Source organism: Callorhinus ursinus, unplaced genomic scaffold (assembly GCF_003265705.2).
Source record: "Callorhinus ursinus isolate GAN/ISIS: 27379988/994484 unplaced genomic scaffold, GSC_fseal_2.0 scaffold6, whole genome shotgun sequence".
Lineage (NCBI taxonomy): Eukaryota > Metazoa > Chordata > Mammalia > Carnivora > Otariidae > Callorhinus > Callorhinus ursinus.
The window spans coordinates 26,698,448-26,716,134 of record NW_027397068.1 but is presented as its reverse complement, the minus strand read 5'-3'; the positions used below and the strand labels follow the sequence as shown (position 1 = coordinate 26,716,134).

The window sequence follows — 17,687 nt, the reverse complement described above, 5'->3', positions numbered from 1 at the left end:
TCCTTTAGGTGTAGGGTTAGGTTGTGTATTTGAGACCTTTCTTGTTTCTTGAGAAAGACTTGTATTGCTATATACTATCCTCTTAGGACCGTCTTTGCTGCATCCCAAATATTTTGAACAGTTGTGTTTTCATTTTCATTTGTTTCCATGTATTTTTTTAGTTCTTCTTTAATTTCCCGGTTGACCCATTCATTCTTTAGTAGGATGCTCTTTAGCCCCCATGTTTTTGAGTTCTTTCCAACTTTCCTCTTGTGATTGAGTTCAAGTTTCAAAGCATTGTGTTCCGAAAATATGCAGAAAATGATCCCAATCTTTTGGTACCAGTTGAGACCTGATTTGTGACCTAGGATGTGATCTATTCTGGAGAATGTTCCATGTGCACCAGAGAAGAATGTGTATTCTGTTGCTTTGGGATGGAATGTTCTGAATATATCTGTTAAGTCCATCTGGTCCAGTGTGTCATTTAAAGCCTTTATTTCCTTGTTAATCTTTTGCTTAGATGATCTGTCCAGTTCAGTGAGGGGGGTATTAAAATCCCCTACTATTTTTGTATTATTGTCGATGTGTTACTTTGATTTTGTTATTAATTGGCTTATATATTTGGCTGCTCCCATGTTAGGGTCATAAATATTTACAATTGTTAGATCTTCTTGTTGGATAGACCCTTTAAGTATGATGTAGTGTCCTTCCTCATCTCTTATTATAGTCTTTGGCTTAAAATCTAATTTGTCTGATATAAGGATTGCCACCCCAGCTTTCTTTTGGTGTCCATTAGCATGGTAAATGGTTTTCTACCCCCCCCACACCCAACTTTAAATCTGGAGGTGTCTTTGGGTCTAAAATGAGTCTCTTGCAGACAGCATATCAGTGGGTCCTGTTTTTTTTTTTTTTTTAACCAATCTGATACCCTGTGTCTTATGATTGGGGAATTTAGCCCATTTACATTCAGGGTAACTATTGAAGAATTTAGTACCATTGTATTGCCTGTCAGGTGACTGTTACTGTATATTGTCTCTGTTCCTTTCAGGTCTATGTTACTTTTAGGCTCTCTCTTTGCTTAGAGGACCCCTTTCAATATTTCTTATAGGGCTTGTTTGGTGTTTTTCAAATTCTTTTAGTTTTTGTTTGTCCTGGAAGCTTTTTATCTCTCCTTCTATTTTCAATGGCAGCCTACCTGGGTATCATTATTTTTCTCGTTTAGTGCCCTGAATATATCATGCCAGTCCTTTCTGGCCTGCCAGGTCTCTGTGGATATGTCTGCTGCCAATCTAATGTTTCTACTGTTGTAGGTTAGACCTCTTGTCCCGAGCTGCTTTCAGGATTTTGTCTTTGTTTCTGAGACTTGTAAGTTTTACTATTAGATGTTGGGGTGTTGACCTATTTTTATTGATTTTGAGGGGGGTTGTCTGTGCCTCCTGGACTTTGATGCCTGTTTCCTTCCCCAAATTAGGGAAGTTGGGAGGCTTCATTCTTAAGAGAGCATGTTGGTCTTGCTCTTCATTTGATTGGCCTTTGGAAGACCTTCAGGTCTTTGAATGCTGTATTATCCAATTCTTTATAAAAAAAAAAAGCTCATGGAAATTGCTTTAGAAATAGGCAGGCCATCAGTTCTTTCTGATATTTTAAACCTTATCCTCAGGGGAAGCCAGAGCATTGGGCAGTTATATGCATTATATGCTGTATTCTTAACAATAAAGTAAGCTAGAGAAAATTTTATTAAGAAAACCATAAGGAAGAGAAAATACATTTACGGTACTGTACTTATAAAAAAATTCACATGTAAGTGAACCCATGCAGTTCAAACCTGTGTTGTTCAAGGGTCAACTGTATAGGAAAATGACTTAAGTTTATAATTGTATGCATTTACTTACAGCTACAAATTATTAAGTGCTTGGTCTAGCAGGCATCATGCTAGGTGCTTTCAGCACATCATTTAAATTTAATCCTCCCAACCATCCCTTGGAGTAAATATTATCTCTTTATTCAGTCAGGATACTGAAGCTCGGACAGGTTACACAGCTTGTAAATGGCAAAAATAGGGCTCAAACCCAAGTTTATTTGATTTTTAAATCTGGTGGCCTTACTCACTAGGTAAGCTACTGGAAAATTTCCCACTGTGTCATACTACACAGGTTTAAGTATCTACATAAATACCTTGAGAAGCCTTTTTATTTTAAAACTTTATTCCTGGTTTTGTCCTCTCTTGTTACTTTTATCACTTTACTGATTTCCTCAACTATGTACTTTTATACCATCATAATAATATGTTTTTAATAAATTGCCTAAAATCCTTCTGGATTTATATTCCATTGAGGTGTAAAGAAAAAGAAATGAAAAAAAAAACCCTCTGAAATCCTCTAATAATTTTATTTAATGTTGGCTGGGTTTTTCTCATATTATTTGCCTTTATTAAAACTTCAGGTTTATGTTCTAGTGTACACACTGCTTAAGTCACGAAATAACTGAGCAAGACCTTCTACTCTAAACTGTCCTCTGGTGCTTCTAGAACACATCTTACCCCAGGCTTGCACAGTCAATGAACATTTAACCTTGGTATAGATAATCAGATGCTTGAGGAAAGGGAGATCAAAAGTAGTTAATGAATTTTCATTAACTACTTGATCTTAACTGTTGATCTTCTCTCAATAGAAGCTATTGTGAAAATTCCATTAGCTTGTTCCATTTCCTTGACTGGAGCAGGGTATGACACAGTTTGCAGCATCCCTGAGCTCTACCTGCTGGTGCCCGGTAATGGTTCTCTTCACAGTCCTTCAGTCTAAAATCCTAAAGGGAGCCACCTGGGTGGCTCAGTTGGTTGGGTGTCTGCCTTCGGCTCAGGTTGTGATCCTGGGGTCCTGGGATCAAGCTGTTGGGCTTCCTGCTCAGTGGGGAGTCTGCTTTTTTTCCCTCTGTGCCTCCCCACCGCTCATGCTGGCTCTTTCTTGCTCATTCTCTCTCTCTCAAATAAATGGATAAAATCTTTAAAAATAAATACATAAAAAATAAAATCCCAAAGGTATTTCTTGTCTACGTTAGAAGGTAGAGGTGATTTCCTAATAGGAGTCACTGTTCCTTGTCATTTTTAGAAGCTCCTTTTTGGTACCAGGCTCTTTTCTAGCCAGCTCAAGGTCCTCTGTGTTCCTGGTGACCTGGTAGCAAAGAGCCGAAGAGAACATTCTGCCTCCCTGGTTTCAATCGATTTTCTTGGTAATGCTGGGGGCCAACACGGAACACTGACTTTCCCACATGCTCCCTGGGCTCTAGGTGGTGTTGGGGTGCCAGGTTTTGTGATCTCATCACATTCTTTCACTCTACTGATGCTTTTGTGGTTGAATCTAACTTCTTTTTGTTTTGCTGTGTCTTATCAGGGAACTCATGTTACACTTTCACCCACCTTCGCCTTTCAGAATTGCTAACAGTTTCAGGACTTAATTAGCAGAGGTACAGAAACCATTTCCCACTTAAATTCCCAGACAATGATTTGGTAAAATTAGATCTACTAGACTTAGGGTAAAGACGGAGAAGAAAGAGAAACAAATTAGGTATTATTTCATGCTAGTTGGGTATTATGCGAGAACAGTCAATGTTTCACTTCCCTATTTCCAGATTCAAATCATCAGTGCAGCTCAAGCAGAGATACAGGAATAAGAGAAATGACAAATATCCTTTGGAAAAAATTCACTTCAAATTATACACACATTAAAAAAAGACTGGGGCAAAGATTTATTCTTTGCTTTTTACATCATATTAGCTCCTTCAATGAAGATGGTTTTCCCTTGTCATAAAAAAAAATGCAATTCTCTCTTGTGAATTTCTTCCTCATGCACAGATTCAGAGTCATGATTTATAAGAAAACTAGTGGGCCTGGCAGAGAAAGATTTTATATAAAGCTTGTCAGACCATTTGGGAGTGGAAGGATCCTGGGAGGAGAGAAAACTATTAATGAGAAAGTAACAGGCAGGCTAACTTCCTACCATGCAACATTCCAGTGGCTCTGCAGAAGGTTCTGCCACTTAGATTTTTTTCCCTCAGGTACTTCATATTTAGAAAAGACTGTTTCCTTACTAAACAAAGTGAATGTATTAAATAATAATTCAGCTTCCATATTCTTATCAGTAACATGTAAGTGCCAAATTAGAACCTGATCAACACGAGATGACAATGGTATTCTGGCAAAGACAAATCCAATGATGAAACTTTAGAGTGTTAGGTAAATCTATGATTTTCGTAAAATTTTCTTTCAAATTGAATACAGATTCGTATTAATGTCTCTTTGGGCTCAAGGGACACAAACAGAGAGCACTTGTAAAGAAAGCTAAGGGGGTAAGGAAACCATAAGGAATAGAGAATCTGGGGTAAGGGAGGAGGCTATGGGCCTCCTATCTTTGGCATCCTCACCAAATTACCTACCAGTTTTTCATTTGAATATACTTGTATCTTGAAACTTTCTCACTAAAATCATGCTCCACTGCCTCCCAAGTTTCAAGTCCAATATGGTCTCTTAGGTTACAACAAATGTTTCTATGATACCAGCGAGTTCATTTGTCATTGGTAAATAGGAAAATGAAGTCACATGGAGTTGTTCTGGTTCCTTTGCATGGGGTTCTGGGATGGCAGAAGTCAAATTTTCACCTTTAGCAAAACAGGAGAAAGTTTTCAGTCATTGCAGCTCTATTTTTAGAGAAATCAAGAGCGTCTGCACCTGGGCTCTTCCCCAGAGAGGCATACCCCCAGTCTTGAATGACTCTGGGGCCCAACAGGTTGCACTTCCTCCAGTGCTCAGAGCTCCTTTTCTACCTCCTTTGTTCAGCACTCAGAAGCAAATATTCCCATTTTATTGTTTTTGTGCATTTTTAACATCCCCCGAGGCAGCCTCCAGTACGTGTGAATTGCCTATCTGCGTGGCTGTTGAGGTTCTCTCTGGAGGTACAAATTATAGCTTTTATTAGCACTTTGGTTACAAAGATGTACAACTTCTGAGAGGCTTATCCCTAAGTTTACCTTTACTCTAAGGTCTTATTAATGAACATTTTTGCAGAATGCATCATTTTCCAGGAACACGTGTCTGTGTTAATATAAAAATCCTGTACTCTATACTTAGTGGATACTTCATAAATGCTGACAGATGACGTATAATTACCTGTATCACAGGAGTTTTTAAAAAGTGATTCTAAGGAATGATTGTGTTGACACTGAACCAAATTACAGGCCTTTAGCAAGATCATCCAACTTCTCTTGAATATAAAATCTTCAAGTTATTTTAATTTGCATGCTATATTTATCACTACTGTTTCAGAGAAACAGAAGATAACTTTTCAATTTCAAAGTCTGATGAACAATCATCCATTAGTTCTTGAAGTTGAATAACAGGAAACTGTACTTGTTTTTCAAACCACTTGGCAATTTTAAGAAGCTGCTGGTCACAAAATGCACGTCCAATAAACTGAAGTCCTATTGGCAAACCTTGGTTTGAGAGGGCTACAGGGACACTCACTGCTGGCAATCCTGAAGACAAGAAAGAAACCCTATTAGCTGATTAATTTTCCATTCTAAGAAGGGGAGACTTAGTCTGCTTTCCAGTGCTAGTAGGTACAAGACAGATAAGGTTTAAAAAATGACAAAAAACATACGATAAGCATGCTTTTGTACCTTCCTTTGCTCACTTAACAATATATCTTGGAAATCACTGTGTATCAACTCACAGAGACTTTCTTCATTCCTTTTTTATAGCTGCACAGCACTCCATTATGTGGTTTGTACCATAATTTGTTCACTCATTCTTCTATGGTTGGGTGTTGGGCATTTAGGTAGTTTTTAGTATTGAGCTATTTCACACCATGCTTGGGTGAATTACCTTGTGTACATGTTTTTTGGTATTCTTTTTTTTTTTTAAGATTTATTTATTTATTTGAGAGAGAGAGAGAGCAGGGGGAGGGGAAGAGGGAGAAAATCTCAAGCAGACTCCCCACTGAGCGTGGAGCCCAATGATGCAGGGCTCGATCACACCACCCGAGATCATGACCTGAGCCAAAATCAGGAGTCGGATGCTTAACTGACTGAGCCACCCAGGTGCCCCATGTTTTTTGGTATTTTTGAAAGTCTCTCAGATGAATACAGATTGCTTCATCAAAAGATAAATGCATATGTAACTAGATATTTGCCAAATTCCTCTCCAAAAAAAGTTGTACTATTTTGAACTCCCATCAGCAAAATGCTTTTTCACTACAGCATTACCATCTGAATATATTGCTGAGCTTTTGAATGTTTGCCAATTTGATAGATAAGAAATAGTAACTCAGTTTTAATTCCAGGTTTGGGGCAAAGAAAGCACAAGATCCTGGGATATCTTGTTATGCCATAAAGTAAGTAAGTTTTTAGAAATTAATGGGGATAGGTCTAAAGGTTACATGTAACTTGAAAGGGCTCTTGTTGGCCAATTTGAGCATCAAAACCAATAATGACAGTAATTGTTTATAATACACTGAGTTTTTAAAAAAGCAAAGCTGTCTTTAAAGAAGACTGCTAGCTAATATATGTAGAAAGAATGACAGAAAAATCAGCATTTTGTAATTCTCCAGGAAATAATTCAGGCAAGGATCATCAATAGACATAAACTGGGTTCAAGATTTTTGGGGAACAGGATATTCACACAATCTCAAAGTCTCACCTCACCAATTGGTTATAATTGATAAAAGGAAAAATATACTTTTACACGGAAAACACCGGGCACTTACTTCCTTAGCTAAGGAATCAACTTAGTCTCTGAAAGTGGAACAAACTGACATTAACTGTTTCCTGACGTGAAGACCATGTAGTATTTCTGCCAAAATGTTTGACCCAACCCAGTCATAAGGAAGCAATCTAAGAAATCCAGATTATGGATGGGACATCCTATAGGGCAAGTGCACTAGGCTCTTCAAAAAAGTCAATGTCAATTAAAACAAAAATTTTAAAAGGTGGGGGATTTCTAATCAGAAACTATGCAGGCCAGAAGAAAGTGGCATAACATTTTTTAAGTGCTAGAGAAAAGAAACGTCAAGCACAAATCTTGTATCCAGTGAACATAACCTTTAAACATGAAAGGAAATCAAGCATTCTTAGAAAGTTAAAAGAATTGGTTAACAGCTGACCTACCCTAAAAGAATTGCTAAAGGAATTTAAACAGAAAGGATATGATAAAACAAAGAATCTTCATATACCAGGAAGAAATGAACACAGTAAACAAAAGTACGGGGAAATACAACAAGCTTTCCTTTACCTCTTGAGTTTTCTACATTTTGTTTGATGATTGAAACAAATTATAAAAGTCTGATATGTTCCAAAAAAAACAAAAAAACAAAAACCAAGAACCCAAAGCAGAAAACTGAGATATTGTTCTAAATTTTAAAAAGATCATAAACAAATGTAATATATCTATGGGGAAAAACAATTTTATAAAAGACATTTTTGGTAAAATTGAGAAAATTTAAGTATGGACTATATTTGGAATATTATTATATTTGTTAGTTTTCCTAGGTGTGATAACAGAATTGTGGTTATGTGGGAGAATGTCACCATTTTTAGAAGATTTATGCTAAAGTATTTAGGGGTGAAGTATCATGATGTTGAAACTTTCAAATTATTCAGCTAAAAAAAAGTGTGCGTGTGTGTGTGTGTATACAGAGAGAGAGAAAGGAGAAAGCAGATTAGGCATAATGAATGAATCCAGGCAAACGTGTATCGGTATTCATTATACCATTCTTTCAACTTTTCGGTAGGTTTGAAAATTTCCAAAATAAAAGTTAAAATTACGTTATTAGTAGAATGACTCTGAGTATGCATGTGCATGGTGACTGCAAGTGCACGCATGCCTAAGCATGTGCACATACCACACGCACACACGTACACACATTCCTAACATTCCAGAAGGACAAGCTGTTGCCTTCAGGGAACAATCTAGCTAGAACCTAAGTTGAAGACCAGGGTGCCTATCTAAAAATTTGAAGAAATTCAGAACATTCCCAAGGGATCCTCACCTGCCATATTTACAGCCTGTGTAAAAATATCATCCTGGGCGCTTCGTGTCCTGTTGTCTTCTTTAATGAACTCCAGGTATGGTACCGCCTCACTCAAGGTGGTGGGAGTCAGCAAGACATCCACTCCGGAGTTAAAAACATTCACAAAATCATTAGCAATGAGTCGTCTCACTTTCTGTGCCTTAATGAAATAATTCTCATAGTTTCTGTGGAAAAACAGATGATATTTTAAGGATTTTTTAATTTTTTTGAATCAATTTTCACACGCAAAGCTTGTGAAAGAATGACTGGATTCTTGACCTTTATAAGCAGGCAGCACTAAGATTCCTAACAACACATATAAATGATTTTTGTTCAACTGTGCTGTTATTTCTAAAAATTTGTGTATCAGGAGTTTAATTAAAATTCCCTGCTAGATACAATTCTACACATGTAATCACAAAATAGTGATATCATTAAATAAGTGGGTATCATCCACATCCAGGGGTATCATTAAACCAGAACATTTATTTTCAGGTGAAAAAAAATCAAGTGCATAGTAATTAAATGACTTTGCAAAGGTTACAAAGACGGGCAGTGGTAAAGGGAAGACTAGAACTTAGGTCTTTGGAGGCTTATTCTAATCCTTCTTCTATTATAATGTCTTACTTCATCTGTAATATAATGATAACTCATTATTATAAGGATTCTGAAGTTTTGCAAAATTCTAATACGCCATCATAATTAGACACTAGGAAACAGGCTCTGGAAACAGAAACTGGAGAAAGTATACAGTGTTTGCAATTTTATATTTTATGGATAGGCATACCCCAAGAATGGAAATGTGAAATTCAAGGAAAGAGGCTTACTTTTCTGAAGAGATTAAGGAATTAGCCACTTACAAAAGTGATTCCAAGTCAATGATGCAAAGAAAGGGAAAAAGGCACTCTTTAGATCCTCCTGAAGTGGATACAAAGGCTGGCAAAAGTACTGTTTTAAACTTCAGTTTCCTCACCTGTAAAAATGGATGTAACTACTCCAGTCTTACTGAGGACCAAATATAATAAAGATAAAAATGTGCTTTTTTTTTTACTCTAAAAGAATCCTATAGAAATATTAAATATCTTTACTATCATTTGACCACAGGGTCGACAGAGAGAGAAATGCAGGTATCACCTATAATTTATACAACAATAACACTTGATGGCTTAAATAATGCCATTAACAGCATTTCCCAAACCTCAATTTTATTCAAACACAAGCAAAAATTTGTTTTCTATTAAATTTCTTCCTACTTTAAATATGGTTCAAAAACACAACTTTTGCTTCCATTAATGATAGAAGGATGGAATTTACCCTACTATAGTAAATAGTAACATACCCTAGTATTTACCCATAGTAATTTTCCCTGCTTTATTTTGCCCAGAAAGCTAGGCAAAATAAAGCAACCATTTTCAGCTATTACAACAGGCATTCAAGAGAGAGAGAGTTCTGAGAGAAGGGAAGGAAATAAGTGAGCCCTTTAATTTCCCCAGCGTAATGCCTGGAGGCAGTTTCCAGGCCTCAGCCCAGACAGGAGGAACCTAAACAGAGTTTTCAGGAAGTTAGAGACGGGGACTGGAAGTGCAGGGAGGCAAAGACACGTGGAATTTGCTTGCTGAGTACCAGAGAGGAGAAAATAGCACACAGAGAGAGCTCAAGAGATCTGCAGAGTGATCCCTCAAGTCTTTGGCTGAGTACTGACGTGTGCACGTAGGGAGAGGACATTCTCAAGGCTGGGGAAAGGATCACTGAAAAGTCAAACAACTGCAAGAGCTGATACAGGGCTAGAAATAGTGTGTGTTCCTAACGGCCAAAGCGGGAAAGTCTTCATAACACATGAGGCATCCGGCAGAATTCCTCAAGGGTATTGCCTAAAGTAGAGTTAAATTAGCCTAGACAAATGGCCATTTTAGACTCATCCTTGCAAAGCTTTTTAAAAAGGAAGCCTTGGGGGGCGCCTGGGTGGTTCAGTTGGGATCAAGCCCCACATGGGGCTCCTTGCTCAGCGGGGAGCCTGCTTCTCCTTCTGCTTGCGTGCTCTCTCTCTCTGTCAAATAAATAAAATCCTAAAAAAATAAAATAAAAAGGAAGCCTCGAAAGGATCCAACAGATTCTAAGTAACTTAACTGCATCCCAGAATAAAGCCCAGCACCATTTAAAGGAATACAACAAAAATGCAGCTAACGACAATGTAAAAGTTGCCACGCCCAGCCATGCAAAAAAGCAGAAAATATAACCCATAACTAGGGGGTAAAAAGCAATCAATATAAAGAGATCCAGAAACAACAGAAATGTGGGAATTAGCAGATAAGAACATTAAAACATGTATTTACTCCTGTAAATATGTTCCATGTGTTCAAGAAAGTAGAAGAAAACATGGTATCATGAAGAAATTGAAGAGATAAGAAGACCTACTTGGAAGTTCTAGGAATGAAAAATACAAAATAGGAAATAAAAATGACATTGGATGCGACTGACAGCAGGTGATACAGCAGATCAGTGATTCTGAAGATAGTAATAGAAACTATCCAAAAGGAAGCACAGAGAAAAAGACTAAAAAAGGAAAAACAAAACAAAAACAAAAAACAAACACCAGGATGGAGCCATCAGTGCGCTGTGGGACAACATCAAGCAGATTAACGTACGTATGAATGGAGTCCCAGAAGTGGGAGGTCAGAAAAAATATTTTAAAGAAACAGTGGCCAAAACTTTTCCAAATTTGATTAAAATGGGCATGGCAACTTTTACATTGTCATTTGCTGCATTTTTGTTGCATTCCTTTAAACGGTACTGGGCTTTGTTCTGAGATGCAGTTAAGTTACTTAGAATCTGTTGGATCCTTACAAGGCTTCCTTCTTAAAAAGCTTTGCAAGGATGAGTCTAAAATGGCCTTTCATCTAGGCTAATTTAACTCTACTTTAGGCAATATGATTAAAATGATAAACCCACAGATCCAAGAAGCTCAACAAACCCCTAAGCAAGAAGAAATATGCAGAAAACCACACCAAGACACATCACAGTCAAATTCCTGAAAACCAATGATAAAGTCTTAAAATCAGCTGGGGGCGGGGGGGGGGGAAGACATGTTATACACAGAGGAACAAAGACAAGAATGACAATAGACTTCTCAGAAACTATGCAAGTCAGGAGGCAACAGAACAAGATCTTTAAGGCATTGAAAGAAAAACCATCAATCTAGAATTTGATGCCCAGAGAAAATATCAAAATTAAAGGTAAAATAAAGACTTTTACATATAAACAAAAGCTGAAAGAATTCATTGCCAGCAGGATTGTACTACAAGAAATATTAAAGTTTTTTAGGGAGAAAGAAAATTATACCAGATGGATATTTGGATCTATCCAAAGGAATAAAAAGCACCAGAAATAGCAAATATCTGGACAAATATAAATGACTTTTTTTCTTGTTTTAAATCTCTTTAAGAGAAAAGTTATTATTTAAAGAAAAAATAAAAGGCGGCACGAAAAGAGGTTAAAAGAAAGAACAGATAGGACAAATTGAAGACAAACAGTAAAAATCAGATTTAAATGTGGCTCAAATGAAAATAATTATGTTCATTAAAAATAAACTGTGGATTCCTAATTCAATTAATTTGTTTTTTGAACAAAAGGTAGTAGAAGAATGACAAAATTGTAAACTGAGGTACCACATGAAGAAAAAAAATGTTAGGAGTTGTTATAGTTCCTGGCACATAAATTGACTTAAGACTAAAAAAAAAAAAAAAGTATACCCAAATTCCATTTTTCCTATCACTCATGTCTGTCCTCCCTTCACAAAACAAATGAACAAGCAAACAAAACCCCTCAAAACAAAAAAGCTGACTTAAGTTCCCTGACTCAGAGATAGGGAGGCCAGCAGAAATTCTCACTTCCTTTTGTCAATACCCTCAACCGGTGACCATAGAGAAGCTTTCGGACCCCTCTCCTTCAGTTTCTTTATATGCTGTTACAGTGACCTAGATAATCTATCAACTTGTGTCCTGAGATACACAATTTGATTCTGATCAGTTATATTAGGCAAATGCAACATTTTCCACTTAATGAAAGTCTTTGCTTAGAAAACCTCTCAGCAACATTCCATTTTCTTTTCCTACTTGAAAATCATTACAATCATCTGGTCAAAATAGAAGAGTTTTATTTTTTTAAAGTTTTTATTTTAATTCCAGTTAATTACCATACAGTGTACAATATAGTGATTCAACAATTCCATACATCACCTGGTGCTCAGGTGCTCATCATAAGTGCACTCCTTAGTCCTCATCACCTATTTAACCCATCCCTCCAACTACCTCCCCTCTGGTAACTATCAGTTTGTTCTCTATAGTTAAGAGGCTGTTTCTTGGTTTGCCTCTCTCTCCCCCTGCCCCACCCCTTGCTCATTTGTTTCTTAAATTCCACAAGTGAAATCATATGGTATTTGTCTTTCTCTGACTGACTTCTTTCACACAGCATAATACTCTCTAGCTCCATTCATGTCATTGCAAATGGCAGGATTTCATTCTTTTTTATGGCTGAATAATATTCCATTGTGTATATATACACCACATCTTCCTTATCCATTCATCAACTGATGGACCCTTGAGCTGCTTCCATATCTTGGCGACTGTAAATAACGCTGCTACAAATATAGGGATGCATGTATCCTTTTGAATTAGTGTTTTTGTATTCTTTGGGTAAATACCCAGTAGTGTGACTGCTGGATAATCCTATTTTTTTTTTTAAGATTTTATTTATTTGACAGAGAGAGACACAGCGAGAGAGGGAACACAAGCAGGGGGAGTGGGAGAGGGAGAAGCAGGCTTCCCGTGGAGCAGTGAGCCCGATGCGGGGCTCGATCCCAGGACCCTGGGATCATGACCTGAGCTGAAGGCAGACGCTTAACTGACTGAGCCACCCAGGTGCCCCTGGATAGTCTTATTTTTAACTTTTTGAGGAACCTCCATACTGTTTTCCACAGTGGCTGCACCAGTTTGCATTCCAACAGTGCAGGAGGGTTTCTTTTTGTCCACATCCTCACCAACCTGTTGTTTCTTGTGTTTTTGATTTTAGCAATTCTCACAAGTGTGAGGTAATACCAGTTTTGTTTGCAGGAAAAGAGTTTTACTATGGAACATAATCAAGTATTTTTAGGCTTTTTGTTTTCAAGCTTTACCAAGATACAATTGACATATAAAATTGTGTAATTTTAAGGTGTACAATATAATTGGATAGATGTATATATTGTGAGATGATTACCACAATAGGGTTAATTAACACATTTGTCACCTTATATAATTACAATTGTGTGTGTGTGTGTAGTGAGAACATTTAAGATGTACTCTCTTAGCCATTTTCAAGTATATAACACAGTACTCTTAATTATAGTAACTATGCTGTATATTATATCCCCTGAACTTAATAATCTTTTTTTTTTAAGATTTTATTTATTTATTTGAGAGAGGGAGAGAGAGAACATGAGTGGGGTGAGGGGCAGAGGGAGAAGGAGGCTCTGTGGGGCTCAATCCCAGGACTCTGAGATCATGACCTGAGCTGAAAGCAGATGCTTAACTGACTGAGCCACCCAGGCACCCCCAGAACTTATTCATCTTATCACTACAAGTTTGTACCCTTTGACCAATATCTCCCTATTTCCCCTAGCCCACAGACTCAGGCAACCACCATTGGATACTTAGGTTGTTTTCATGTCTTAGCTATTGTGAATAATGCTCTGAGATAATGATTTCATTTCCTTTGGATATATACTCAGAAGTAGGATTGCTGGATCATATATGGTAGTTCTATTTTTAATTTTTTGAGGAACCTCCATGCTGTTTTTCATCATGGTTGTTCAAATAATATTTTTGGAAAAAGTAATCCTAAATATCTGCCCTGAAGGGATACACAGATGAGCAAAATGCTTTCTGTCCTTGAGGGAATGTAAAAAAACTGCAGGAGTTTTTCATTACAACAATCATTCTTGCCTTTTCACACTTCTCCTGTCCTCTTAGACAGACTTGGTGGTATGCAAGATGAATCCTATTCGCAAGATGAATAAATTTATATTGAAGACAATCTAAGTAGGAGCCCTAGTAATTTAGAATTCTTTCTTGGAGCAAACAGATACATAATGTAGGGGAAGACTAAGTTAATTTGCTAAATTTTTCAAGATACACCAATGTAATTTCCTGCTTAAGTCTCTAACAACAATAAGCCAACATGGCAAAAATAGGGGACATTTAATGAGGTTAAAATTCTTCAGGGCTTCCTACTTAGTTTTGTACTAATCATTTAGCTAGAGTGTGAATGTTTTTTTGCATTTGAATAACCAGAAACTAAAAGTACTATAAATAGGCTTTTAATTATAATTTCTAATTCAAATCATAAGGATTTTGCTTCTTTAGCAAATATCTCAACTTATAAGACCTGGCAGACATGCTACTAATGTACTCTTGAGTGTTCAAGAATGGAGAAAATTCCTAATTACTTACTCTTTTATTTTTTTAAGATTGCATTTATTTACTTGAGAGACAGCGAGAGCACAAGCAGGGGGAGTGGGAGAGGGAGAAGCAGGCTTCCGCCGAGCAGGGAGCCCGATGTAGGGCTCCATCCCAGGACCCCGGGATCATGATCTGAGCCGAAGGCAGACGCTTAACCGACTGAGCCACCCAGGCGCCCCACTACTTACTCTTTTAATAAGAAAAAATTTCCTGAGAGAATTCTTCCTCTCACCACATCATTAAACCCTTCCCGCCTGGTTGCAGCATACATGGCTTCAGTAGACACGTTGATGTCACACCTATGACCTAAAAACAAAAAATTTGAAAAGGAAGTAAAGTTCTGGCTGAAAAGCAAGTGTAGATTCACATTTCTGACCAATACTAAAATTGTGGGAGACTGTCCTTAAGTGGCTCCTCTTCTTTATCTGCCAAGAAGCAAGGAGAGAGGAGAAAATAACCAATAGGGAAACTTCATTTGTTCACCTCCTCATCTATCCATCCATCCCTCCATCCATTCATCCATCCATCCCTCCTACCCTCCTCCCTCCATCCATCCAAATATCTACTGAACTCCTACCATGTGCCAGGCACCACATTTGATAGACCGAGAATACGAAGATAAGACCCTATTCCTGTAAAATATTCACAGTTCAGAGAGGGGAGCCGAACATACAGAGATATTTATGATGAACAGTGTATGCAGAAGGCTAAATGACAAAGGTAAGAGGACTCGCTGGTTTACTTGTCTAAATCATCAACATTAACTCCGGGGATAATTTTTTTTATCATGAATAAGTAAAACTTCCAAATGTTGGAGACAACTACCTTACAAATCCCAAACACAGCCATCTTACCATATTCTAGCCCATCAAATCTTGCCATATTTGATGCCACTTCCGATGTACACAATACATGGTAGCAGACAATTGAGTAACTGGTGTGAGGCAGGGACACTTCGATTACTTTGGCCCCCTCAGACTCAAAGAGGTTAGCAGCTTTGGACCAAAAAGATCGCACTTCACTTGATAATTCTGGTGCAAGATATTCCTTATTGGAAAAAGCCAAGATACAGAAATTAGAACATCTGTATAGATGGTTTTATAAAAATATGTACTTTAGGACCTTTGGCAATACATTAGAAAATCTGATTAAATTGCTAGTAGGTAACTAGAAAAACTGAACTAATTTTAGAGTGTTGATGGCATGACAAGCACTGTACTAATTATTTATAAGCTGGATATAACAATATTAAAGATGAGAGAAATGGCCAGAGAACCCATATTTGTTAAATGTTCATTATCAGGTACTCTGCTAGATGCTTTTCAAAGGTCCTCTCACTTAATGCTTTTGCAGAAACTTTTGGATAAGGAGTCTCAGACTGAACATTTTTTTTTTTTTTCAAGTGGGCTCCACGCTGGAGCCCAACATGGGGCTTGAACTCAAGATCAAGACCTGGGCTGAGATCAAGAGTTAGATGCTTAACCAACTGAGCCACCCAGGTACCCCCTCCCTTAATGCTTTTAACAATCCCATGATGTAGGTATTATCATCCCTCATTTTATTAATGAAAAATACTGAGACTGGACAAGTTCAGTAACTTTCCTGAAGTTACACAGCAGGTAAGTAGAGGATCTCGGATTCTAAACTGGTCTCTTCCCACAACCTGTGCTTTCTCTAAATCCTTAAAGGAAGGCCCAGCTATTAACTGAAAATTATAAAGAAAATATCTCTCTCTCAAATGGGGGCAATTTTATCTCTTTCTTTCAACCAGGGGACATTTGGTAATGTCTGCAGACATTTTTGTTTGTGGGGTTGTGCTGTGGTGGGGGCGCTACTTCTGAGGGAAAAGGCCAGTGATGCTGCTAAACGTCTTACAACGCATAGGACAGTGTCCCACAACAAAAAATTATCCGAAAAATTACTGCTAAGTTTAAAATTTAAAAAGCTTTGGGCGCCTGGGTGGCTCAGTTGGTTAAGCGACTGCCTTCGGCTCAGGTCATGATCCTGGAGTCCCGGGATCGAGTCTCGCATCGGGCTCCCTGCTCAGCAGGGAGTCTGCTTCTCCCTCTGACCCTCTTCCCTCTCGTGCTCTCTCTCTCTCATTCTCTCTCTCTCTCAAATAAATAAAATCTTTAAAAAAGCTTTTTAAAGGTCAGTAATTTAACATATTTACTTTCACATATGAATTACTCAAGTGCTACTGTAATAAATGTAGTAGTAATACTAATAATGGTAGTAAAGATGGTAATGTGTATTAAGCCTTTACTATGCAAGGTATGGCTCTGGGCTATGTTGTTTACATGCGGGGTTAGCAGATTATGGCCTACCAGCCAGATATAACTTGCCAGTTATTTTTGAAAATGAAGTTTTACTAGAGCACAGCCACACTCTTTCATTTACATATGGTCCCTGGCTGCTTTCACACAACAGTGGCGGAGTTAAATAGTGACAGTAAAGACCGTATGGCCCACAAAGTCTAAAATATTTACCATCTGACCCTTTACAGAAAATGTTTACAGACTCCTGCTTAACATGACTGATTTTTTTTTACTGAGGTATAACTGACATACAACATTATGATCGTTTCAACATATGATTCAATATTTGTATATATTAAGAAATGATTACCACAATAAGTCCAAGTTAATATCCATCACAAAACACAGTGACAGTTTTTTCCCCTTGTGATAAGAACTTTAAGAACTACTCTCTTAGTAACTTTCAAATATGCAGTACGGTATTATTAACTACAGTCACCATGTTGTATATTATATCCCCACGATGACTGCCAAATTTAAACCTTACTACTCTGAGATCAACACTGTTATTATCCCCATGTTGTAGACTGGGAAATTGAGCTTAGAATAAGTCATGTGCTCAGGCTGCATAGCTAATAAAAGTGGCAGAGCAGGGTTCAAACCCAACCAGTTTGTCTCCCAAGTCTGTTGCTCTGTGGTTGACTTGACAGTATTTCTGTAAAGTAATAAAAGGGAAGAGTTACCTTTGGAATTCCTATACATAGTTTGTTCACATCTGCAGAAGTGGGAAGTGTAAATGGTTTAACAGGATCCTGTATTGTGGTAGAATCTTTGGGGTCATGCCCAGCCAGCATACCTGTAAAGAAAAATACTCAGGAATGACAGACATATTGTTTTAC

General features: G+C 37.5%; 1 protein-coding gene across 5 annotated transcripts in view; it reads right to left on the bottom strand.

Moving 5' to 3' along the window:
• Positions 1 to 2,348: 2,348 nt before the first annotated feature.
• The window catches only part of QRSL1 (glutaminyl-tRNA amidotransferase subunit QRSL1), a 32,203-nt gene continuing 16,864 nt past the window's right edge, over positions 2,349 to 17,687 (bottom strand). For 3 of the 5 annotated variants that reach the window (XM_025863343.1, XM_073893722.1, XM_073893721.1), the window contains exons 7-11: positions 17,532 to 17,644; positions 15,385 to 15,577; positions 14,719 to 14,836; positions 8,016 to 8,221; positions 4,928 to 5,505 (exon numbers count right to left, since the gene is read on the bottom strand). In XM_025863343.1, coding sequence (XP_025719128.1) covers positions 5,285 to 5,505; positions 8,016 to 8,221; positions 14,719 to 14,836; positions 15,385 to 15,577; positions 17,532 to 17,644 — 851 coding nt within the window. In that variant the 3' untranslated portion in view covers positions 4,928 to 5,284. Of the gene's footprint in view, positions 4,633 to 4,927; positions 5,526 to 8,015; positions 8,222 to 14,718; positions 14,837 to 15,384; positions 15,578 to 17,531; positions 17,645 to 17,687 lie in introns of those variants that run through there. The other 2 variants (XM_025863350.2, XM_073893719.1) reach the window with 2 other exon arrangements.